Genomic DNA, 25,642 nt, shown 5'->3' with positions numbered 1-25,642 from the left:
AGAGAATAGAAGTGTCATAAAGGTGCAAGCTCTAACAAACAGCTTGATGAGAGCTAAACAATTTGCACAAATTGGTTGTGATTCTGGATGAGTTCCAGTCAGTTCCTCGAAAATCTGATCTATTAAATAAATCCCTCACCAAAATAATTGGATAGCCATGAGCAAATGCCAGGCCACAATCACCTAATTAGTGCATACTCTGAGCACTGATAATGAGATTTGAAGTAAGATTTCTATGAGATCAGGTGTTTAATTTCTAGCATTGCAATTCCAGTGTGTCTTGATCTCACTTTTTGTCTTCTAATCTTACTAGTGATATTGCAATATACTATAGTTCCTTATAGCTAACATAAACATAGTATTTCTAATATTTTCATGCGGCCACGTCAATTTCATTCATGTTATACCTGTACAATCCAGTTGTAATCAACTTTGTAATAATATGCATTGAAAGAAAACAACTGAAATGTTTATAGATGAAAAGACAATTTTCTCATTGTTGCCTTCTACCACATATTAAGACTGTTTCCAAGAGCATCAACCTGTCATGAAACGCAACAGCTTAAGGTTAGTGTAACATTTGTATTAGAAGCATCTTACTCAGAGGAAAATAAAAATGTAATCATTCTAATGCTCATCAGTGCTTCAACAAATTATTTCTGTTCAACAAATATTCCACTTTATCTTCTAAGCATTTATCTTGCCCAAATGCTTATATGCAACATGTATTAATTGAGTTATTAGACAGTGCTCCAGAGCATGTTCCATAACATAAAAAGACATTTTTATTTTATTGAGTTTAAACGTGTTATTAAGAGAAGCAGTATGTTTCACAGGATAGGCTTAGATTGCTTTTATGACAATCAGAGTTGAACTCTGTGAATACTATCATTGCTAAAATATGAGTATGGGCATATTTGAGCCAATGAACCATATTGAGTAGAATTGCTAGCAGGATTCAGAATAAGTAATGCATTTAAGCAAGGATTGGAAATTCATTAGCTGATTTGCTAAACACAAATGGTCCAAGGAGCAGACTTAATTAATTTGCATGATGGGTCACAGCTACCTTGTGATGGGAAGTGAAGTCAACTGCAGATAAATTTAGACAGATCAGTGCAGTTTATTTTCACTGTATAAATGAATTTAGTGAACTGTGAAAAGGCAATGCTTGACATTTGCATTCTTGACAACTTAAGGATGAACACATTTTCAGAGAAAGTGCCACGAACCCAGACTTAAAACACTGAAATGTTTTATAGGACCAGACATTTTACAGCCATGATCCCCTGGGCTTTGGGGTGCATCTCTGTGGTAGGATTTATACACTTGCCTGTAACAGCCACACTCTCTCAGCTTTCCATGATCAATCTTGTGCAATTCAGCTTAGGAGCAACAAACGTTACGTAAAATACAGCACAAAATATAAAATAGAGCCTCATGGTGAAGGAAATGACTGAGTACAGCTGTGCACCCCTTTGGTGCAGGGTGTCACTGTCCTTGACTGCCAGACTAGGCAGGGGTAGCACCTGTCGGCACATCATTGTACAACTGCAGCCACCTTTAATTAACCTCGTCCCTCTGTCCTGGGTCATTGGATCCTCTTGGATTCCTCACAAGACAAATTTTTATGAAAGATGCCTTCAGTGCCAAGGTACAAAACATGCCATAAAAAGGGAATGCTTCTAGCTCTCTGCTTTTTGTATTTCAACCTGTTCCTCCCCAGAGACCTGATTATTCAGTTAACAGGGAATTTATAAAAACTTTCAACTGCTTTATCTTTTAATTGGGTAGTACTGCACCTAATAAAATCCTCTCCTTTTTCTCTAAGGAAAACACAGGGCACATGAAAGTGACCAGGTCTCCATTGCCTTAACTTTATTCCTTCAATCAAGGAAGCATATTTTAAGCCCTAAGGGTACCTTTTCAAATCAGGTGCTTGCAAGTTATTTCTCCATGGCAGTAGAACTTTCATGGGCTTTTAAAATATTTTTGACTTGAGTTTCCTCTTTTCAAATTGATAAAGTTACTCAGGTCACTTCCTAAAGGTTCATATAAGCACAGGAAGGCTCCAAGTGATCCAAGAGCTTATTTGAGCCAAGAGATTATTTAGTGGAATGGGGCACCCTTTTGAAAGAATTAAGGCAAATCAGACTGTACGCCTTTCCTTCAAACAGACAAGTATGAATTGTTTTTATAGCCTAGTTCTCATGGTACCAACTTAGTAAAAGAAAAACAATGCAACTTGCTCAGAAAAGGCATTTAAAACTTATTTATGATCAACCTCTTTGTTGTCAGACATGAGATGTGCAGCCTGCAGTCTCCTTGAAAGTAGCAGGGCATGTTTGCTTCCGAACACTTGAACCAGTCCTCCTCTTTTCCTTAAGACAACGTTGTGCATTTCACCTTTGGTAGATAAACATTGCCACAGGTTTTACATAAAATGTAGCTGATTTTGACTTGCGTTTAGAAAACCTGAGCTGAGTTTTGAATTATCCACTTTCCAAGGCTCTCCTTTTGGCTTTAGCCTTGTCTGGAGATGTGCCTACAGCAGGATTCCTGACTCCAGCACCTTGCCAGGGGCCTCCCTGATGTCCCTCTGCTGCTGTGCCTACAAAAGATAGTTAATGAGCTCATTGTTCTCCCCTGCAAGACCTGTTTTAGGAAGACTTAGTCCAACCTTAGTGAAATATGCTCCCTCCAACAACAAACTGAGCTGGAGCATAGCAAACTACTCATGCTGCAGCAGGGATATCGCAAGTGCTCTGATATGTCCCTTAATTACTTTATCTTGTTTTGGGAGTAGCCGTTTGCTTCAAATAATTTCTGATGAGTTTGTCTTTAGGCAATTTGAGAAGGGTAAAGAAGTCTGAGCATTGTTCAGTGATAGATGGTTATGGGGTTTGTTAGTTTTCATTAAACCATGAAAGAAAAGACTGATTTTCAATTTTTCTTGAATACACCCCAGGAAGAAGCTATGCTTTTCCAAGGACACCGGTATTCTAGTTCAAGGGAAAAACTCTTCAAGATGCTTCAACACATTAAAATTGTATCACCATTAAGGCTTTTATCACTTAAGATACATTATGCATGAGTATTCATTTTCAGCCTGACCTTTACATTTAAGTTAGCAGCACCATATTTCATACTAAAGTTTCCAGCTAAGAATATGTACTGCTCTTGGTAGTTAAGTGACAGTTAATCAAGTGCCTTTAATAAAGTGCCAACAAGTGCCTTTAGAAGTGATTGATGTGTCAGAGTAGGCCAGTGCCAGTGACAACTGAGGCTTGGTTAAATTATATTATCAACAATGACACGGTGTTAAGAGTGAGATGTCAGCTGTGTAAGATAAATTAAAAACTAAGATTCTCTCAGCAGCTAGAAATCTATTTCCTTGCATGTATCTTTTAGAGAAAGGTTTTTTCAAAACACCATAAGGTGTACATGCCAGAGGACATGCTCCATGTGTACACATGACCCTGTAGTGCCAGGAATATAATTCCTTTCTGTAATTTTTTAATAGCAATCTGAAAAACTATACATGAGCACTGGAGGTGGGGGCAGGGGAGTGAGGAACCAAAACAAAAGCACCATCAGATGGTAGATGCAGGTCTTTTCCTGGTATGTCTTATGTAGTCCAGAAAGTTAAATTGAAGATTAATTTGGCAGTAATTGTGATAAAGATTGCAAACTAAGACACTCTGGTATCACCATTTGTACCATGCAGTTACAGTTTTTGGTCATCATGATATCCAGCTCCTCTCCTCTAGTCTCTCTGTCAGGGATATTTACTTCACCACCTACACAGATTATTACTGTGTAAATTTCAGAAGCTAACAAACCCAGATAATATATAAATGCATCTGGCACAAACTGAGCTGCAAAATCTGTTATTGATAGTGCTTGTTACAGCAAGCCACCCATACAAACAGCTCTAATGATGAGAAAACAACTCCAGGTCAGCAGTAGGCTTAAAACCATGTACCCTCAGTGCCAGTGCTGGCAGGAACATCATACCAGGTAGAGACACCTGTAATCCAGGAAGGAGGGGGTTATTTTCATCATCAGTGATCTTGTTTCACTGAGGACATAAGGAGACAAAACAAAACACAGCTTACACTTCCCCTGGCGTTACCTGTTGCTCCCCACATGAAGTGAGTGGTTGGACTCATCTGTTGCCAGCTGGCTATAATTTTTAGGTTTCTGTGTATCATTACAATATTTTTATTATTCTCTTTTTACTAATGCTGTGAAAATGACTTCTATAGTCTCATGCCTATTGACATTTTAATGTGTTTAGAATATGTGCAGAATTTGGTTTAGGGCTGCACCATCTGGAGGACCCAGGAGACCATGGCCCAGGATTGAGATAATCTGAATGGGGTGACAGTGCCAGAATAAGATGGCCATGTTATACCTTTCTTACATTTATATAGAAACATTATTGGTGGTTTATCCTCCCATTGTGGTTCAGTGATGACTCCACCCTACATGGCTTCTTGAAATATCGAACTCAGTTTCTGTTGTCCTGCACCTTCAGCAGTTCAGCTGAAGCTAAACTGTAAAGCTCAGCCAGGGCAAGGCTTCTCAACAACTGAATTTTGTCATCCCAAGTGCAAGAGACTGGGATTCTTCCTGATCCTGCCACAGGAAGATGACAAGGAGAAGGGGCAGAGCCACACAGTCTCCTTGGGAAGGGGTAGAATAGGATGGAAATGGAGATGATTGCTGCTGGAAGCGTGCTGCTTTGGTCCCCTATCAACGCCACTCAAGGATCCTTGTCTGCTAATCAGAAATTAGTATTTCCTTTCTCTTTCTTAAACTGGTTTGTATTTTCCCTTGAGTGAGGCAATTTTACAATTGTGAGTCATGGCACGCAGAACACCCTGCCCAATAAATATGCAATCTAGCTAAAACAATTCACCATTTAGCATAGCTCTTCCTTATTAAGATTTGCAGTAGCTTTTATGGATGCTTTGAAGGCTTTGCTAATGAAATACCATTCACCTGGGCACTCAAGCAAACCTGAATGCTTCCTTGGATCATGGCTTTTGCACAGATACAGACAATTGGAAATGCTATAGTGTTCCACCACATAAAGTGAAAATTTTAAATCCATTACCGAATTCTAATTTTTTTTTCCTATTTTAGGGCAAAATGAACTTTATTGCAATCTGATTGTGGATTCTGGAGATGCTATTTATCCGGACTTTGACTTTGAAGACCAGGTAATTTTCTGTTTATATGGCTCCTCTCTAGACAGTTTTCTAGTTTATGGACATCCTGTGCTATAAAATTTGTCTGAACAAGGTGATGGAACTTTAAGGGTAGGGTAAATGGGTTCTTAAGTGCAACATAAGTAAATTCATGAAACAGATGCTGCTTTCTGGTTAGGAAAAAAGAAGGAATATTATTGTAGTATTAAGAGCCTGTATCTTCCATTACTGTGCATTGCTGACTTTCCTCCATAAATTTAAAAATGTTGGCAAAGGTGACAAAAAAAATTGCTAAAATCTACTGTAAGTCTGCTGTATATTTAAGAAGTAAAACTTTTCAAATGAGCAGTATGAAATGATAAAAAGTGTGAAATATATCTAGAGCTGAATCAGACATTCTCCCTATGAAAAAATGTTTTTAAGAATAAAAAACAAAGCCTTACAGTATGTTGAAACCAGCCATTCCACTGATCCTGTTCAATCCACATCTAAAAACTACATTTTGATAAGAGTTTTCCTTGTATATAGGAAGAATGCCAGAGAGAGGGGGAAAAAAAAGGTTGTATATATCTTTCACCTATAATTTTCAAATCAACATGGTAAGGTCACATCTAGCCTACTGTTCAGTTCTGTATTTAGTAATATATCACATGGAGATAGTGATACTCTGGACTCAAGAGTCCAGCAAAGGACCACTAAGATAATTCAGGGACTGGGCCATCTCTCTTAGAAGGAAAGGCTGAGAGATCTGAGTGTTCTGTCTGGAAAAGAGAAGGCTCAGGGGCATCTCATCCAAGTGTACAGAAATCTGAAGGGAGGGTGCAGAGGAAATGGATCCAGGCATTTTCTGGTGCCCAGTGACTGGACAGTGGGCACAAACTGAAACATGGGGGGTTCCTGCGGCTTGGATGCTGCACTAAGGATAAGGGTTATGTGCTTGTTACTGTGCTGTGGATGAGCATTAAAAGAATGACTTAGAATGTTAAAAAAATAAATTTAAAGCCATCTGTCTATCACACCACCATACTTAAGGGTGGTGGTTTTCTATGTTTTGCTTCCTGTCTTCCACTTTTGCATGACTCTGCTTGTATTTTCTTCATGAATACCACAAACATCTCTCTAGATTTGTAAGCAGCCTGGCACAGAATGTTAATTTGTGTTTCTGTTGTCATTCAACAAAATGCAGTTGCAAATGTTCTCACCTCTTTTCTCATTACTTGCAAAAGATATCTTTTCTTGTGACATTTTAAAGCTAGTGACAAAATGAGGGCCAACAAAAATGAATTTTCATTACAATTGGATCATTCATTGGTTTTCTTTCACAGTATTCAATGCAACACTTCATCCTCACCTGCAACATGTTATATGTCCTAGCTCCAATCATTCATTTTAATTTTTAGATCCCTTTACTGTTCTTTTTGGCTCCGTTATTTCAGCTTGGCTGTTTTTCAAGGAGGCAGCTTGTTTCTGTCTCCACATCCCCTTTTAAATCTCATTCTTTCATAAACCCTTCTTAAAACATTCTCTGCCCAGGAAAGTCCTAAATTTCCCATTTTGTCTGTATTGTACTTTATTATTTAGGGGTTTAGGCATATAAAGCAGAATCTATATTTATATTATGTTTGGCTATTTTGATGTTAAATTTTGCATTTTAATGACATTTAAAATAGGTTATTTTGGAAGAGTATCTACACTAAACAAATTATACTCTTGGTTCATAATGTTTACATAATAATCACAAGTTTTATATTTACAAAATAAAATTAACAGAAATATGAAAATTATATAATTGCAAACTATATAGTTCATTGATGACACATTACACCGTCCATGAAAGCACTGCAGTTTTGAATGCATGTGATTCCCACATGAGATTGAACAAGAAGACTGTAATGGGACCTTATTGTCTTTGTCAATGGCAAATATTCCTGCTGCCAGATGTGGCAGTTAGTTTTTCTCATTATTTTACTTAAACTAACACATTGCCATTCTGGCAAGAGTGCAATACTGTTAACAAACAAAGAAGGAGAAATAAAGCTAAAACACTGCTAAAACCCCATCAGTTAAAGACAGCTGTACAAATATGAAGCAGCTGACACCGACTCACTTCAACTGCAAGTTGGTATCTTGATAGTTTTGGCAACATTTTTAAAAATAGAAATATTTATATTACTAATAAATAAATGTCTACACAGTTTATATGAGATGCTTTGTACAAATATAAAGAAAATATCAAGGAAAAAGCAATTGCAACCCATTTGAAATTATGGAAGCAAGTATTATATACAGAAACAAAAAACGGAGTGAAGATTACCATGAAGTCCTAATACCACCTAGCTGCCTGGTCTGAAAAACAAAATGAGAAATTACTCTCAGGAAAGAAAGATCAATAACTAAATAAAGGAGAAACTGCTCACATTCAAAACTTGAGCTCATTTTGACTGTGGCAGTGATTTAATACTCCAGTGATTTACCACATGCTGTTTACGAATTGTGTGAAGCATCAACAACCTTTACTCAGAGAATCTCAAGTGGAAAGAGAATGTGTGTCTGGATACAAATGTGTCATGCAGTGATGTTATTGCATAGGAAATCTGTCATGAGAACGTGGGGGATAAGAAGGCTGGTTTCCAAGCAACCTTACACAGATGAGCTGCTAAAAATGGCTGAATTTTAGGGGAACAACTTGGTAATCACTGAACAAGAGGAGTTGGGGGTCACACAGAAGACGAAGCCACAGCTGGCAATGGGTGTCTTGGTGCAGCTGAAATGGACTTACACAGATACTTCTGCATTTTCTCATTCTTGGAATGAGCCAGGAAAATCTCCAGTGTAAACTAAGCCAAAAAATCATCTGAGTTCTTCAGATGTAGATTACTTTTTCCAGAATAATGTCTCTTACTAGTAGGCAGAGCAAGGAGATTGATTGGTGTGGTTCCAACCACTGATGTAGAGGAGTGCCAAGTGCTTCCAGAAACACCTGAAACCTCTTGTTGAAACAGTGCAAAGCAATACTAGTGCAAATGAAAATCTGGCTTTTCTGGAAGACTATGCAGGGGAAATTGAATTAAAAACAATTCAGAGAAAGCTTGAGCTTTGAATTGTACATTTTATAAATGATCGTTCAATTAAATTCATGTAACTAAATTAAAAGTAAGCTGATTGTTTTCTACTGGCTATGCATGAATACTTCAAGAACTAGAACACTTGTAATCACTAAGTCCCTACAGCACTGAAAGGCAAGAGGGAAATATCCTCTAAAAATAAAAAAAAAATTAAAAAACCCCAGTCTTTTCTCCAAATCATTAATAACTATTTTTCTGGGTTTTGTCTCAGATCTGTGAGATCCTGTACTATAAAAGCAATAATAAAAGTTTTTAGAATTACTTAGAAATACATTCTTCTGAAAAATAGAAATAAACAAATAAATGAAGCAGATAGTACCTCTCATTGAGAATGTCTTGTGGAAGAACCAGACAAGGTTTCATGTCTTAGCAATCTCTCTAGCCTTTTCTGGGATAATGATTACACTGCTCATGGCTTGATTGGATAACATCAAAGCAAAGTAACATGATTTGTTTCAGATATTTTTACCCATATTAAGACTTCAGGAATATAAATATTTTGGGCCAGGCATTTTTGACTGCCACAGCTTTACAGAGTATTCTCAATTTGCAGAACTTGTTGTCATGACTAGTGTCTGGTTTAATAAGGATTGTTCTTAGCTGCTGGAATGCCCTCAAGTGTGATAAAGGTTTTTAATGCTCACTGTGTTCATTTATACTATATATATCATCAAAAATGTATTTAGCCTCTTCTAATATTCAGAACAGGAGGTCACAGATTTCATAGAATGGTTTGGGTTGGAAGGGACATTAAAGATCATTTAGTTCCAACTTCCCTGCCATGGGCAGGAGCACCTTCCACTAGACCAGGTTACTCAGAGACTGATTCAACCTGGCCTTGAATGCTTCCAGAGATCAGACATCCACAATTTCTCTGGACAGTCTGCTCCAGTAACTCATTACCCTCCCATCTACAAAACGTGGAAACACATCTTTGTGCCTTTGAGGGAGTTACCAGTTCATAACTGAGAGATTTCCATGCCCTTGCAGTGTCATACTGCATGTACTGATGCAATTAGATATGTGCAAAGAAGAGATTGCGTTTCTTTTTTTTGCCCCCCCCCCACCCCCTGCAATATATGAAAGACCTAGGAAAGGTAGATATTAAAAAAAAGAGAAAAAAAAAAGGTTTTCTGTTCAGCAATGACAAGCAATCAACTCAATTAAAAAAAATTGAATAACCCAATCTTTGCTGCAAGTTCAGAATGTTTTATAATTAGAAATGTGACAGCTCACTTGAAAAATTCACAAGCAAAACTAAAATCAAGTGGAGGAAAAAAGCCCTGAAAGACACTTACTCATTCTAACAAGAGGAAACAGGCTTTTGAGTAAAAGTTTTTGCCATGTAGTTAAAATTCATTTTACAGCTTGGTGTAATCTCCTGTCCAAAGCACAGAGGAATCCAGGCTCTAGGAGAGCAGCAGGAAAGCTTTTAGTGAACTGATGCAAAACAGACTCCATTGCTACCAAGACTATAACAATATTTCCAGCCTGACTGATTAGCATAGCTTGAAACTTAAATATTCAAGAGGCATAATGAAAAGTTCCTGAGAGTCTTTTCAATGCAGAGGCAGAACCCAAATATTAATAGAACTGATGGGCAAGAACAAAGTGAAAGCCTCATTTAACTAAAGCTCTGTGGATTAAACCAAAGACCATTTTTGCTCCATTTACTGTGTTTCCTATCAGTTGTCACTTTGTTTTGACCCCCTTTTCCCTACTCTGAAGATTCAGTCCAAATAATATTTAACTCTTCGGACACAATGCTTTGGGGTTAGCATTACAACACTACAGAGAGCAAACCGCACATCTCCATTAGCAGGAGAAATTTTCATTCAGACTTCTAAAGGTACCTTTCAAAATTAGAAAAACATTAATTAAATTCTTCAAGGAGTCAAATTATAATGTCATATATTAATCATGTGCTTTCTTTTTACTTGAGAACATAAGGAACTTCTGCTGTAACAGCAGTTTTATTCATATGTGCTGTGCAGCATTGAACAGGTCTTAGTAAAATGACCAAAAGTATCCAGAAGCTTCTTGGGCTTTTCATGCTGAACATTTCTGCAGTGTCCATTTCTCTTTTGCTGACAGACAGTGAATGAATTTGAATTACAGATGCTGGTTATACAGGGAAACTGATTAAAACAGGAATATGGGATAGAAAAGAAAATGAGAGGATACTCAGAGAATGATTGTGAAACTGTTCTCTCAGCACTTGTTTTTGTTAAAGGTGGAGTCCAATCTAGTTTAAGGATATCTGCAAAAAAGGCAAAATGAATAAGCATCCAAAGACATGAAAGACCTGGAAAAGCAGGCCTAACTACAGAGAAAAGATGTTTAATAGAAATGTACTGAAGTCAGTGAACAATCTGTTCAGTTCACGTTGCCATGGAAACTATCCTATTAAATGCTTTAAAAAAAAAGAAACAGTTCTAGAAACAAAGTACTACAGTTTGCCTTACAGAATGTTTCCTGAATAAGCTCAGACCATGTGTATTTTGGTGCTTCAAAATAATTTTGTAAACGCAAAGAATTTCTTTTTTTCTTTCAAAATCACCATTGTACACTGTAATAAAGGCATGGATGAGAAAGTCTCCTGCTTTATCTTCCCCCATGCAAACCATGGAAAAATGAGCAAAAAATAACCCAAGAGTCAACCTGCATTTTTTTCTTTGAAATGCCAGAAGCAATTGTTTGCTTCTTCTTTCCCAGATGTTGTTTGAACTTACTTTCTGGTAATACATATATCAGGGAAGACTAAACTGCCAAGGTTGGTTGAGGTCTTTCCATTCCAATTCTTCCCTAATTTTGGACCCAGAGTTGCTGCCTGTAGCTCTGGTGGGCAGTACAGTGCATAAGGATTCAGTTAAAATGATGGTGAGCCCCAGTGAGTTATTGAAGATTTAAACAGCAGTGACAACATTACTCTTCAAGAGGTGCTGCATTTATGCCTCGCTGAATAATTCTGCAGTAAATTATGAAGTCCTTCTCTGTGGCTTGTGAAGTGTCAGTAGTAAAAGCATTGCAATTTACAGTATCTCACCATCACTTCTGTAGACAGTGACAGTAGGATACTGTACCTTCTTTCCTCACACCACCTTGCCCCTCCACTGGCAAACTGAGGCCTTCATGAACAAAACATAACTTCACAGCTAAATTTATGAGTTTTACCCTTACAGTCCAGAGAACTTGAATAATTCTTGGGGAATATCAGGTATCCCACACAGTTCATACAAATAGGATCCATAGCTGAACTTTTCGTATTCTACCAAAGATTGCTAAAGGAATGTAAAGGTGTATTTTAAACCCACTCTAATCTTCTAGATTTAGAGATCTGACTCTGGGCTGTGGATTGTTTCTGATGGCATAACCCAGCATCACTAAAGACAGCTACCAAAACCTTTTCTTGAAAACATTTGTAGTAATAATTCCTGTATTTTAAAACACTGCAGAAGGAAGTGCCTTTTTATTTCTTTTATATTTCTTAATCACTGTCGAAGTGCATCCTATTTATTTTTACATACACACATAAAACTGCAGTGATTGCAAAGATGCTGTTATACTCTATGGGATACAAAACTGCTCACACACATTTGTGTTGTATCGAAGCAGAAGAGTGGCTTCTCTGGGTACACTGGAAAACAGAAAAAAATCCCCTATGTATTTTCAGAAAGCCATATGTTTCCTATTTGGCTTTTTTTACTCCTTATGTATCCCAGGATTGTGCAGTCAATGTTAGTCATTTTGGACTTAAATATCAGTCATAAAGAATGAAAAGTGGCCTAGTTTTAGAACTCCATCACAGCAGTGCATCTCAAATCACTGGACTGTTTCTTCAGATAGTTCAATTTCTTCTTAACACAGAATTCCTTTATAAATACTGAAAGTTATAAAACTACCTAATAATATATAAATAGATGTTTTAGTGAACCTTGAATATGCTTGGCAAATGTTAAGCAGAGAAGGTCTTTGAGAGGCAAAATTTGAGTACAACTGTCAATTTTTATCTGAATTGCAGCAAATCATAGGATCTGAGGCTGCACGCTGGGTTTGGGGGTTTTTTTGCAACACTTTATTCTTGTTCTTCTCCATGCCAAGATTTTTTCTTTTTGAAAACTGAGTTGAGACAGGCCTGCCGAAAAGCCTTTCTTATCTAAAGCTTAAAAAAACCCCAAAAATCACAAAATGCACATACATTAAAAAGAACCCGAACCAAACCATTACCAAAAAAGAACCCAAACCACTGAATTCCACCTCTCAGAAAACAGCTCTCAGGGCAGAGAGGTTCTGCGTATAGTGCTGAGGTGTCTGATGTGAGAGATACATTCATTAGGATTGTTGTCATCTGTCTGAAAAAGGAGCTGAGCAGCACCAAGTTTGCAGTTCAAGTACACAGGAAGGTCTCCTGCTGTACTTCTCTGCTGCAGTGACTTGATGTAAAAAAAAAAAAAAAAAATTGTCCCTGGGAGAATTTGTACCAAACAGCATAAATACTCCACATAGAGAAGAATCATTTAAGGAGTGATGGTGATTAAAAAAACAAAAACAAAAACAAAAACAAACAAACAAACAAACAAAACCCAAACAACAACAACAACCTAAAGGAAAAATAGTGATAACTTCCAGAAATAATTTTGCAGGCATTGGGAGCTTTATATAAATACAGACCAAGCTGAAAACTAACTGAATACTATATGTGATAGAACTATTCTGGAGTCAGTGATAGATAAAAAATATGCAGAGATAATATAGTTATTGAATGTCTCTAATGTCTTTAAAGCACAAATATATTTAAAAATCAAGGTTCAGTTCTTCTTCAAGTTACATACAATGCTGACCCCTCTAGTTCAACCTTTTAAATCAAATTAATTCTAAAATTGCAATTGAGGTGTTTGGTTTACCAGAACACTCTTTACAGTGCTGTGATGATGCAAACTGCTGCTAGTCTCCTGGGAGGGGTGTTCTGGTTGCACACCTTGTTGCCCTTAAGAGGTAATTTCTTTAAATTTTTTTCCAGTGTCTGGAAATCAATATGAAACTAAATAGATTTTGCCTTCATTTTCATGCTTAGTAATCAAATGTATTTTTGCCATTATAAATACGTAGAGAAGTTAACAAAAACCACCATACCATCCCCCCCCCCCAACTCCAGCACACAGATTGTGGCTTTTTTTTCCTCTCCAAACTACCTACAGATATTCTTAATGTTCTTGAAGAACACAAATGCAAAATCTGAAAAAAACTCCAACCAAATTTAAAAGCTGGATAATTTGATCTTGGCTTGCTTGCTTGAGTGTTAAAAATGGGTCAATCTCTAACTAATAGGGATAATTTTTTAATTATTATTTTTAGAACTGATAATAAGTTTTCTTTTAAAAGAATAATTGCAGAATCGCAGAAGGGGAAGGTGGGAAGAGGAACTGCAGTGGGTCACCTGGTCCAGCCTCCCTGCTCAAGGAGGGTCATCCCACAGCCCATGGCACAGGATTGCATCCAAAGGCTCTTGAAGATCTCCAGTGAAGGAGACTCCAAAACCTCAAACCTCACTGGGCAATCTGTGCCAGTGCTTGGTCACCTGCACAGTCAGGTTTTTCCTCCTGTTTAGGTGGAACTTCTGTGCATCATTTTCTGCCTGTTGCCTCTTGAACCACTGCTCAGCACCACTGAGCAGAGCCTGGTCCATCCTCTGACACCTCCCTTCAGATAGTGACATTGATAGGGTCCCTTCTCAGTCTTCTCTTCTGAAGGCTGAAATGCCCAGCTCCCTCAGAGTTCCCTCAGCCTGTCCTCCCAAGAGAAAATGGCACAGAGTTTTGTCTTTGCTAGAAACCCAGAATTAAATGGGAATCACAGTGATCTCATCTGTCAGAATTTGGTAGATGCTTTTATGAACACTGATGTTTTTGCTGTTGTATGCATTCTGAACAAACAAAAATCACCTCAAAAAACATTTCCACTATACCCTCATCTTTATTTCTATTAGTCCTTTTTGACACAATTCCACTCTGCTGAGCAGTATAAAGTATATAAGAAAATTTGTCTTTTGGTGGAAAAAGAAGCCTTGAAGTGTGAAGGTATTCCTACTGTGTCTTACCTTATTTATTAGTTTTGGAGCAGAGGAGGTCAGAGCACAGCCACCTCTGCTTTCCAGAGGCGTACTTTAAGACTCAGCTTGCAGAAAGCAGCTCAGGCTAAAAATTGATTTGAAGTATAAATCAAATTTAATAGTATGGTTCATAAAATCCATTCCCAGGGAGCACTGCCCTTGCATAAAACCAGCAAAGAAACATGTAATTTTTATTTGTTTAAATAATTTGTGTTTGAAAGATTCATTGAAACATTTACATTCTCAAATTCAAACTTGGAAATTGAGCATAACTTTTAGCAGCAGTAATGTTCTATTTTAAATTCAGTCTCATTCTACTGCCTCTTTTCTCCCTTTATCTGTGATTATTTATCATCTTTGGTAAATTTGGAGGAGAAACTCCTGTTATATCTGTTAGAAATCTGAATAAAATGTATCAGGCACTTTTCACCACTATTTTCTAGAAACATTCAAATAACAGTGAGGTGATAAGTCAGAACTCTTTTCTTTTCCATGAAAAACAAACAAAAAAAAAAAAACCCAACTAAAACATGCAAGGACTGGAGCGGAGCAGAGGTTAATAATGGGTAACAGGAAAGCTTTCTCATTTCATCAGGTAACTGACATTCACAACAGCTGTCACTAAGTCCACATGAAGAAAATGTCCATCAGATAAAAAAATTACATCTATTTTATTGATATGCCTTAAGAATACTGATTCATTGGCAGCAAAATTGAAACTTATAAAGAATTCTGTATCATTCCATTACTATTTGCTGAGACTTACTCTCATGGTTTGTTATTACAGAAATTAGGTGGGTTGGAACTAGATGATCTTCCAACCCAAATCATTCTATGATTCTGTGGACTTACCTCACAACCTAGCAATTACAGTAACTGAAAACTCATTAACCAATGAAGTATCTACTACCAGTCAGATATTTACTAATTATAACATAAGTCACAAGTAAAATGGCAGTCAAAAGCCTGCATTTTCCATCTGTAAAGACAAATGTCAAATAAGCAATTCTTTACAGGTAGCAAACTTCTCTATTTAGCAATTATTTTAACATACTGTCGATATTGTTGAAGTAGTTGCACAGACAGCTATGCACCACGAATGGAAATGTTTCCAGATAATATTTGTAGATATAACTTGACTGTAAAGGCATTTGGAATTACAGACTACCCATCTTTCTTCGGAGCTCGTTGTAAAACGTAATCTTCCTGCTTTGCTTTCAAGTACATGGAAACAGCTATACTGAGAATACAGCTGCTGCTAAATGACTCTTGCTGATGGCAATGTGGTGTCAAATACCATTTACTGTCTAACTGGAGGGACTCTGCCTTATGTGATCACTTGCTAAATCCCACAGTTATTTTCCGAAGCACTCTGGTAATGAGGCAGAGCAGTGTTTTCAGCCTGATACAGGTCAAACCATTCACAGTTTAGAAACCTCCTTGCTAGAAGACTCAATCAGAAATGGGTATTGTCAACTGCAAACACGAGGGGACGGCGTTAAAAAGGGTGCCGGACTGTCACTCTTTGCAAGGGACCTCAAACCAAACAGCACATCTTGCTCCTCACCCAGATCAGCACAAAAACTGGCTGGAGGCAGTTTCAGTCTGCAGTCAGGGGAGAACAAAAGCAAAACTTGAAAAAAGTAATGCCGCTTTCAATCCTTTAATTTGATTAAAGCTTGGAATTCTGATCCTGATTTTTAAAGGAATTTTACTCAAAACTTCATGCCTAAAATGGTTTTGATCTATAAACTTTCACAGGCATTATAAGAAGTAGAATCTAAAATGAAGCCTTTTGTATGCAGTATATCCTTTGCAGGGTCAACTATTTTATTGTATTATTACATCCAAAAAAAAAAAAAAAAAGATGTAGGGTTAATATTGTCACTTGAAATGTAGGAAAGAGATTAATCTCTCATTTGAAAATGAGAGCTTTCTTTTTTTAAAATGGCAGTTCTGCTGCTGCAGTGTAATAGGTTGAAAATTACTGTGAATCAAAAAATGAAAATAATTTGTGTAACCAATGTAATGGTGCTTCAGCCTAATGAAGAGTACTTCAGTTTCAGTGAAGATGGGAGCACAAGGAGAAACCTGCAAGGGTAGTGCATGAGCCCTGCAAATTACAGTGGGCAGCAGTTTACCCATTCCAGTCACCTTGCAGTTCATGTCACTTCATCTATTCCTGCAGCTCTACACATTTAAAGGTGGCTATTTCTGAGAGCTGTGCTGTCAGAAGCTACGGCTTGATATCCATATGCTACTGAGATGACTCACATAACACGTTCCGTGCTGATGTTATGCACTGATGATGTAATACTGTCACATGAGGATGTGTTACTGCCAGTGCTATTATTGATATTTTACAGACCAGGCTAAAGCATTGTGGTGTGAGTATATTGACACCTCATAACCTTAGACTATATCCGGCATATATATAATTCTCACTTATCAGAACAATAAAGAATTCCTATTCTGACGGTCTTGCCGGCCAGTATTTGTAATTTCTCATTGATTGTAATATACTGCAAGTGACAAAATAATTTTAAGTGGCTAAATCTCTGGAGAAAAAGCATGCCACATCCCCCATTTCCCTGGTGTAGTCCCCCCATGTAGTTTAACAGTCTTTATAACAACTTGTAGCTTGTGTTGCATTTAGAAGGTAAACACATTTAAGTTATTTGAGATCAAAGACTAATACCATCTTTATGTTATAGTTCACTTCTAGAAGTTTCTCCAATTGCTTTCTCACTATTAACAGCTGATCATACCACAGATACTTTGGAAGAAATTCAGGATGCACATTGGTTGCTTACATATCTTGTGGGAATTGTGCAATTGGACAGTGAAGAGCTGTTCCTCACAAAACCAGCATTATGGCAGAGAAGAGCCTGGGTTGGAAGGGACCTTAAAGATCATTTTGCTCCAGACCCCCAGCAGGCAGGGATATGTTCCACCAGGTTGCTCAAAGCCCCATCAAACCCGGCCTTGAACATTTCCAGGGATGGGTCATCTATAACTTCTCTGGGAAACATGTTCCATTGCCTCTCTATTCTCACAGTGAAGAATTTGTTCCCAAGATCTAATCTAAACCTACTGTCTTTCAGTTTAAAGCCATTCCCCCTTGTCACTCTATGCCTTGGAAATAGTCCCTCTCCAGCTCTCTTGCAGGCCCCTTTCAGGTCCTGGGAGGCTGCTCTAAGATCTCTGCAGAGACCTCTCCAGGCTGAACAACCCCAGCTCTGTCAGCCTGTCTTCCTAGGAGAGGTGTTCCAGTCCTTTGAGCATCTTTGTGGACTGCTCTGGCCTCACTGCAGCGGGTCCCTGTCCTTGTGCTGGGCCCCAGAGCCGGGTGCAGGGCTCCAGGTGGGGTCTCAGGAGGGCAGAGAGGTGGGATCCGCTCCCTCAGCTGCTGCCCACGCTGCCTTTGATACAGCCCCAGACACGGTTGGGCTTTCTGGGCTGCAAATGCCCATTGATGGATCATTCTGAGCTTCTCATCCACCAACTCCTGTCCTTTTCCCCAGGACTGCACTGGATCCATTCTCCACCCAGCCTGTAACTGTGCTTGGGACTGCCCACACCCAGGAGCCCTGACCTTGTGCTTGGCCCTGAACTTCGTTAGGATCACATGGCCCCACCTCCCAAGCATGTCCATGTCCCTCTGGATGACATCCCTTCCCCTGAGCACAGCTTGGTGTCATTGGCAAACTTGCTGAGGGTGCACTAGGCCCCACTGTCCATGTCAGCAACAAAGATGTTAAACAATACCAGTCCCCATTCCCCACCCTCAGGAACTCCGGCCATTATATGGGATAGTGAATCATCTCAAAATACCTTGGGTTCTCTGTGCTCGTGTTCTAGCAGCTGAAACAGCACTAGCAGCATTTCTGTGACACTGTAGACCATATCTCAACATAGGTTAAAACTGAGAGCTTAGAGAGATATATATTAAGATACACAGATAAACAGATATAAGAAGAAATGCAAACTATGCAGAATATCCGTTTCAATTTGTCAATTGCTTAATTAACAGGAGGAGGATCAGTCAAGTTTTTCTGGTTATGAGAGCACAGGAGGTGAGTTTCTTTTTCAGTGTCAATTGTCATATAATTTTAAAACCTTTGATTTCCCATTATTTAAATAGTTACTTAGAAAGTAAAGTGAATTCAGGTTATTTATATTGTGAACTTTATACCTCAAGGGATTTTTATCGTGTGAATTCTCTTTGAATGCAAATTAACATTTGTAAAAGATGTTTCTGTACTCTTTTAGCCAATGGATCCAAAATTATTAGAAAATACTACTGTTAATCAGCATCAAATCTCATAGGTGTTTTCTGAAATTGGCAGTTATGAAAGTCTCCTTGGAAAGTACAAGGTGCTAAGAGTCTAAGAGGAATGAAAGGATAAAGCAAAACTTTTCATGGCGAATGATTTTTGTAATAAGAGATCTACACACCACAAAATAAACCCCAAAATTGTATGAGGTGTCTTGTATGTGATTAACACAATCACGTTATGTGTCTTGTAAGTGATTAACTCAAAGACACAACAAAATTTCAGCAGGTTCACATGGTGCAAGATCACCTTCTGTACTGGTATAATCAGTGCAATGACTGGGACTCAGACCAGAAGGAATTGCTCTTTCAAAGGATACACTTGCAGTTAAAGACAAAGCTGTGATACATATCGTAGTTCTGGTGAGTGTATTGCCTGGATTTCGGCTAAGATGGTTATTATTTGGCTGAATTTGAGGCTCAGAGGAATTTAAAACTACATTTCAGGGAGTATAAAATCTAAATGGGAGGTGGACAAGATTCTATAGCAATTATAATGTAATAATACACTCAGTAGAAACCTCAGTGGCTGAGGAGGCATTACATCACAGTATTACATTAAGATGAATCTGCTTCTCTCTTTTTTCATCTTTCTTTTTTTAACAAACTGATGTGTATTACAAGGTCTATTTTCAGGTAAAATGTCTTTATCATATCTGCAATGACAACTATGAAACTGAGAGATTAATAGGCTTGTGGATAATAGCTCCCTTTGGAATGGAGAAAGTACATATTTTTTTTTAGAACAGAAAGTAAATCTAGTAAAATCAGATCCCCTTGCATGAGTGTTACACAATTTGGTGTGGTAAGTAGCTGACATTAAAATTAGTGGCTCTTGCCACTAAAGAATTTTTATTTTCATTTTAGACTTTTCAGAAGATCTAAGGAAATCAAACATCATTTTTGTTGTCGGTAAGTAGGATTCCTAATTTAACTGCTACGTGTTAATATTCCCATGTTATTTAGCTTTGATTATGTGATTTATTTATTTAGCAAAATAGATTGGCCGAGAACATTTATTCTACAATGTTGGTTTAGTCTTTTGAAAGGGAGTTACAATTTAATAACATGTAATTAACTTGGGTCTAACCATATTATCAACAGTCATATAAAGCTCAGAGCAGGCAGCTCGTTTGATTGTGAACATGCTCAAAATAACATCAGTTCTTTTGCAGTTACAGCTGAGTCGTGTGACTTCCCACACCAAATCTACCTCACCACCATTAATTAAAATTTTACTAAATTGGATTATATGGCTGAAAAATATCAGGTCTCTTCCCTTCCTTATTTGTGAGGCAACCTCTGTTAAATACAGGTTTCAATTCTGCATGTGTTCAGCATCGTGTATAAAAGGTGCTCACCAGGCATGATCCTTAGCACTGCAGCTTTGCAGGTTCAGGGTTTACTTTATATTGGTTTTGGAAATCCACAGAGTAAAAGCACCATGTTAACACCCTTTATCACATGAATGTGAATAATATAATTAGCATAAACTTAGAGCAGTCTTTTAAAACAAATTATAACCAGAGGATTGATCTTAAAGCTTGGTACTAATTACTTGGAAAGAATAATTGCTTTTGTATTAAGCAGTTTTTAAAACTGCTTTACAATCCAGAGCAGAAACTTACATTTCCAAGAACCTAAGGATAGATACCAGAACATGGGGGATTTTACACAAAACTAAATCAATGTGTGCGATGTTTTTCCTGGGGGAAAAAAAAAAAAGGACTTCCAAAATTAATAATAAGTGAATGGAAGTTTCATTCAGAATTCAGGAAGCATCAAAAAACATTCCAGTACCTGTAGGTTGAGGAAGATGATCCTTCTTCACTATTCAGCACTGCTGTGGATGCATCTGGAGTCCTGTGTCCAGTCTGGGCTCCCAGTACGAGAAAGATAATGATTTACTGGAGTGAGTGTCGTGCAGGACCACAAAGATGTTTGAGGAATAGGAGCGTGTTTCCTTTGAGGAGAGGCTGAGAGAACTGGGACTATTCAGCCTGGAGAAGAGAAAGCTCCAGAGGATTTTACCATTAAGTATAAAGAATTACCCGATGGGAGGGAACGAAGATGAGGGAGCCTTAATATTCTCAGTAGTGCCCAGTGACAGGACAAGAGAAAATGGGGACAACTTTAAATGCATTAAATTTCACCTGAACACAAAAAGCACTTTTTTACTATGAGGGTAGTCAAACACTGGAACAAGTGTCCGTCCCCATCCTTGGAGATGTTCAAACCCCAACCTGACAGAGTTCAGATCAACCTGCTGTAGCTAATCCCAGTCTAACACAGTTGTTTGACTAAATGATTCCCAGAAGTTCCTTGTAACCTAAAATTCTATTAAAAGAGTGTTCTCATGTTGCAATTTTATCCCAGGCTCTCTTATGCCAAATACAAGTTGACTCAATCTATTGCAACTCAATTGTTATGTGTTTGACAAAGTAAAATGGAGTTACTGAAGAGTTCACTGGAGGCTTTTCTTAAGAAAAGGGTGCATTAACCTAATTTTCAGTCTTTAAGCAAACTGTGATCTGTGCTTACTGAAGTACACCTTCCTGCTGTTCACTACAGTGAAAAATTTTCGTTCTCTCTGTCTTGCATATCTTATTGAAAAAAAAAAAAAACAACAAACATTTGGGCTTATACAAGCAGATTTGTAAGAAAGAAGAGAGAGAACACACTCAGGAATTTTGCCTCTGAAATTGTCCATGGCAAAACATATTTTTCATTTGCCTCTGGGAATCTTTTTATTTTACAAGTGATTTTCAATTTTCATTTATAATTTTTATAGGACATCTAGTAGCCGTCTTGCATCTTAAAATTGAAATCACACCTTTTTCCTAGTTATTCCTGCTCTGATTTTTGAATAAATGCTTTCTGGGAGCAGAGATAAATGGTGCCTTAATCAAAACTCAATGTTCTTAAAAAGGTCATCTTGAAAAGTTTTACTAAGTCCAAACATGGGTTAATTTGCAAAAAATTATCTAGCGTGATTTATACTTTTTCCCAAAATACCTCTCTCTCCACCCCCCATCCTTGCACCCCTGAAAAAGTTTCTTAAAATCTTATGAGAAGAGGTTTTTTGTCATTAAGGATGTTGACTCATTACATAGGTGTGGTTTATTTCATGAGGAAATAAGAAGATGCTTATAAAGGTGTTTTAGAGCTACAATTTTAAAGATGTAGAAGTTTACAAACGAATCAAAATAAATGCACCATCTGCCATGCTTGACAAACAGAGGTACTCTTTAGGACAGACAAGGGAAAAGAAACAGGCAGTTCCTTCCCCCACTAATTACCCCTGAAAATTTTCCAAAAAGGGAAAGAAATGAAATAATCTAATTAGCAAAAGTTTACATCAGAGTTAATGTAGGAATTAATTGGAACAACAATCAAGTTGGATTAATTAAGCAACAATGTCAATGTTCTATCCATATTGTGAAGTAAAGAAAGAGTACCAGCAAGTAAAAAAATATAGGAGATAACATCAGGATAATAAAAGAGGCAAAACAAAGAAAAAATTGTCCAGGAACGTGAAATTCAAGAGAAAAAAAAATAAAGAGGCACAAAGATAAAATTGGGCGATGCTCTAATAAACATTCAAAACTTAAGTAGTTATTGCCAGTCATTAAAAGAGAAACAAAAAAAACAAACAAAACCCCAAAACAAACAAACAAATCCCAAAACCCTTATGTCATCAATTTTAACCACAGTGAATGATGAACGATCTTCTAATTCTTAACTACTGCAATATTCCACGCTGCAGCCACAAAACTGTCACACATAACGCAGCTCCTGAGGGCATTGCCCCTCCCTGGCCTCCGCAGGAGCTTCAGAAAACATTTGGCTGAGGCTGAGGCTGAAAGTAAAACAGGAAGTTCCAGGAATCTTCTGCACTTTGGGTCAGAAGCAAACTCCCTGCTGACTTGTAAATGAGGTGTTTAAAGCTTAGCTAATGTAACCACTTTCCTCTATAGAGGAGTCCTTGTTATATTCTTGCTGATAATCTAAAGCTGGTAATTGCTTAAACCCAAGGCAAGAAAGACCAGCTTTTTAGCTGACACTGAAGATATTCTCACCATTTACACCTAGAAGTAGACATTAGCAGCTGCAGACAGGAGCTTCTTGCACACACACCAAAATTCAAAAAGTAAATATATCACAAAACTCAAACTCTTTATTTGTCTCAGGTATGTCAGACCTTGAATGACATAACCCGATTCAATTTATCATGAATTTAGATCTGCTTTGAGTAGAAGGTTTAAGCAGATGAGGTTAACTTTCCAGCCTAAATTATGCTACAATACCTGTATTGCAGCTTCTCCTGCAATCAGAGGAACACAGAATGAGCAGTACAGAGAATTAAATCCCCAGTCAGTCCAAGGTAACTGTAGATGCTTTGGAAGGCTGATTTCCCTGACTTCCCATGAAATCAACTTCACATTTTCTTTAGGAAGGTTGAAAACTCATTGATGTCCCAGGATATTGCATCACTCTGCCAACATGTACAACACGTTGTTTTCTAATGAAAGTAATTTCTGAGAAAAAAGAAATACAGAGAATGTGTTGAGGGCTTTGTTGTTGTTGTTGTTGTTAAATAATAGCACAATTTCTGTGTGGTTTCACTTAGACTAAAATAATCTGTGAACAACAGATGAGGTGCTATTGAGAAGCCTTCAAATGCCATATTCTGAAGTTAAGGCTTATTTTTACTTGTCTATATAATCCAAGTAGCATTGATAAAATTGCCAAACTGATCAAGTCCTCCAAAATTTTTGCTTGAATTTAGGAATAGATTGACTGGGGTTATTTTGGTTTCAGTTCAGACATCTGAGGCTCCCTTGTGCAGCTAGGTTTCCCCTACAGGCACTTCTCCCTGATAGAGGGATGATACTCATTATGACAACAAGGTCTTGAAATTGAAACATTTTAAAATAAGTGGTGGGACTGTCTTGTAAATCCTACTGCTGGCATTTTATACAAATGCTCATGATATTTCGGTCTATGATAAACTTGTAAGATTTAAAATAGAGGCATCTCAGTCTGTCTGCATGACACTTTTGCTGTACCAGTGTTTCTGACAGCAAAGCTGGTCCATGCACTGCTCATATTGCTGGTTCCTGGCCTCAGCTCCCTCTGTCATCATTAATTCATGTGCTGGTGATGCTGTGCTCTAGGTCAGAGTGGTAGATTTGAGTCACATTCCCAGGCTCCTTGGCCTTCCCAGTCTGGGGGAGATTGGGGCAGGAGGGAGGAGAGCTGAGACCTTGGATGGTCTAGGGCTGTCTGCAGCTGAACACCCAGGAGTGCTGCTTGGGCAATTGGTCATTACCCACCCACTGAGACCACTCTTTTTCTCCCCTTGAAGGAGTCTGTGTGAAGCATTTCTGCAGTCAATAATTAAATGGGAGAAAGTAACCATCTAAGTCAGCAGTGCTGCCAGAAAGTTGTATACCAGAAGATCCCCTCTCCTAGGCAGATGAATCAACATAATGGAAGGGAGTACTGCTCTAAGGGATGGCATAGACCTTTTAATCTGGCCTTGTCTGCAGAAAAGCAATAGAGAACTGCGTTTAATTTCTGTGTTAGTACTTTGGTTCCACATTCTTGCTTACTATTTGTATCAAAAAGCACAAAGGGACGCTCAGAGAGTTCTGTTTCCAAGAATAACCTCACTGAGTAATACCGTGTTCTTATTTTCTTCACCTGCAATTTTTGGATTTTAATGAAGTTACCAAATGAGCTTTAAAGCAAGGTGTAATGCACTGGGCAATACTAGGAAAATACAAAAGATTGCTAACACTGAAGAACTGTTGGTAGTTCTATATTGTCCTGCAGGTCACATCACACTCATAATTCCTCTGGCTGTTTTCTAGGCTTTAGCTTTTTCTCTTCATGTCATATATAGAAATCGGAAGACAACATGATTAATCTGAATAACAAGTTATCATGAACCAACACTTTTTTTCTTTTCAAAGTATCCGTAGGCAGATCACAAGATGACAGCACACAGAAAAAATGACAGTGTTCACAAAGAACCTTACGCCTTCACAACTAAAGTGGGGATATATTTTTCTACTAACAATTGAGCCATTGGGAAAGCTTGATTACCTTTTTCAATGAGTATTTTCCATATAAAAACCAGAGTAATAATTTGCAGTGAATTCTTAACTGAAAAAATCTTCTTGCTAGCCTTTGTCATGTTTCGTATGCAGCTGTTATTCCAGATAAACTTTCTTCACGTGATTTTTTTTCTTTAGAAAAATGAATAGATTTAAGAAAAATATCCACTAAAAGAACCGGTACAATTTTTGTAACACTTTGATCGTGAGCTTCGTGGCTGCAGGATTAATTTGCTGTTAAAGCTGCTTATGTTGCAGTCTTTTAAGTATATACTCTGAGCAAGAAGGAAACACCTAATTAGTAAGAAAATGCACTTTCACATCCTTTCCCACCTGAATAGCTCTACTTCAGTCACATTAAGGAACTTCAGAGGGAGACAAGATTATACTTTAATTTCAGACACGTAAATTAATACTGGTGTAAAGGCCAAGCTGTGCTCAGCCCTCAGTGCTGAATTTCCTGGGGAATTCAGTCTCTTCTCAGATCATGCCAAGCAAGAACTGTGGTCTCATTCATGCATAAGAAAGCACAAGACTTGATAAAGTGGGTTGTATGCATTTGTCAAGCAGTAGGATGCTTTGCTACTCACCAGATGAACCTAAATTAGTACCAGTGGCCATAAAAACTACCATTTTTAGGACATAACTAACTCAAATATGTTTTTGACTCTTTAAGGAGCTCAGCATGTTAATCTCTGCTTTGTTTGAACTTTTCTATTAAAAAAAAGGTCGTT

The 25,642-nt window shown here is 37.8% G+C and overlaps 1 protein-coding gene across 1 annotated transcript in view; it reads left to right on the top strand.

Moving 5' to 3' along the window:
• Positions 1 to 25,642, top strand: part of AK5 (adenylate kinase 5) — an 83,064-nt gene that overhangs the window by 41,020 nt on the left and 16,402 nt on the right. The window contains exons 8-10 of the mRNA XM_066192619.1: positions 5,152 to 5,228; positions 18,484 to 18,526; positions 19,654 to 19,698. Of these exons, the coding sequence (XP_066048716.1) occupies positions 5,152 to 5,228; positions 18,484 to 18,526; positions 19,654 to 19,698 (165 nt within the window). The remainder of the gene's footprint in view (positions 1 to 5,151; positions 5,229 to 18,483; positions 18,527 to 19,653; positions 19,699 to 25,642) is intronic.

This window comes from Chamaea fasciata, unplaced genomic scaffold, assembly GCF_029207755.1.
Source record: "Chamaea fasciata isolate MVZ Bird 193981 ecotype frontalis unplaced genomic scaffold, bChaFas1.0.hap1 SCAF_10, whole genome shotgun sequence".
NCBI lineage: Eukaryota > Metazoa > Chordata > Aves > Passeriformes > Sylviidae > Chamaea > Chamaea fasciata.
The sequence above is the reverse complement of the archived record's forward strand: the minus strand, read 5'-3'. Positions and strand labels throughout refer to the sequence as shown.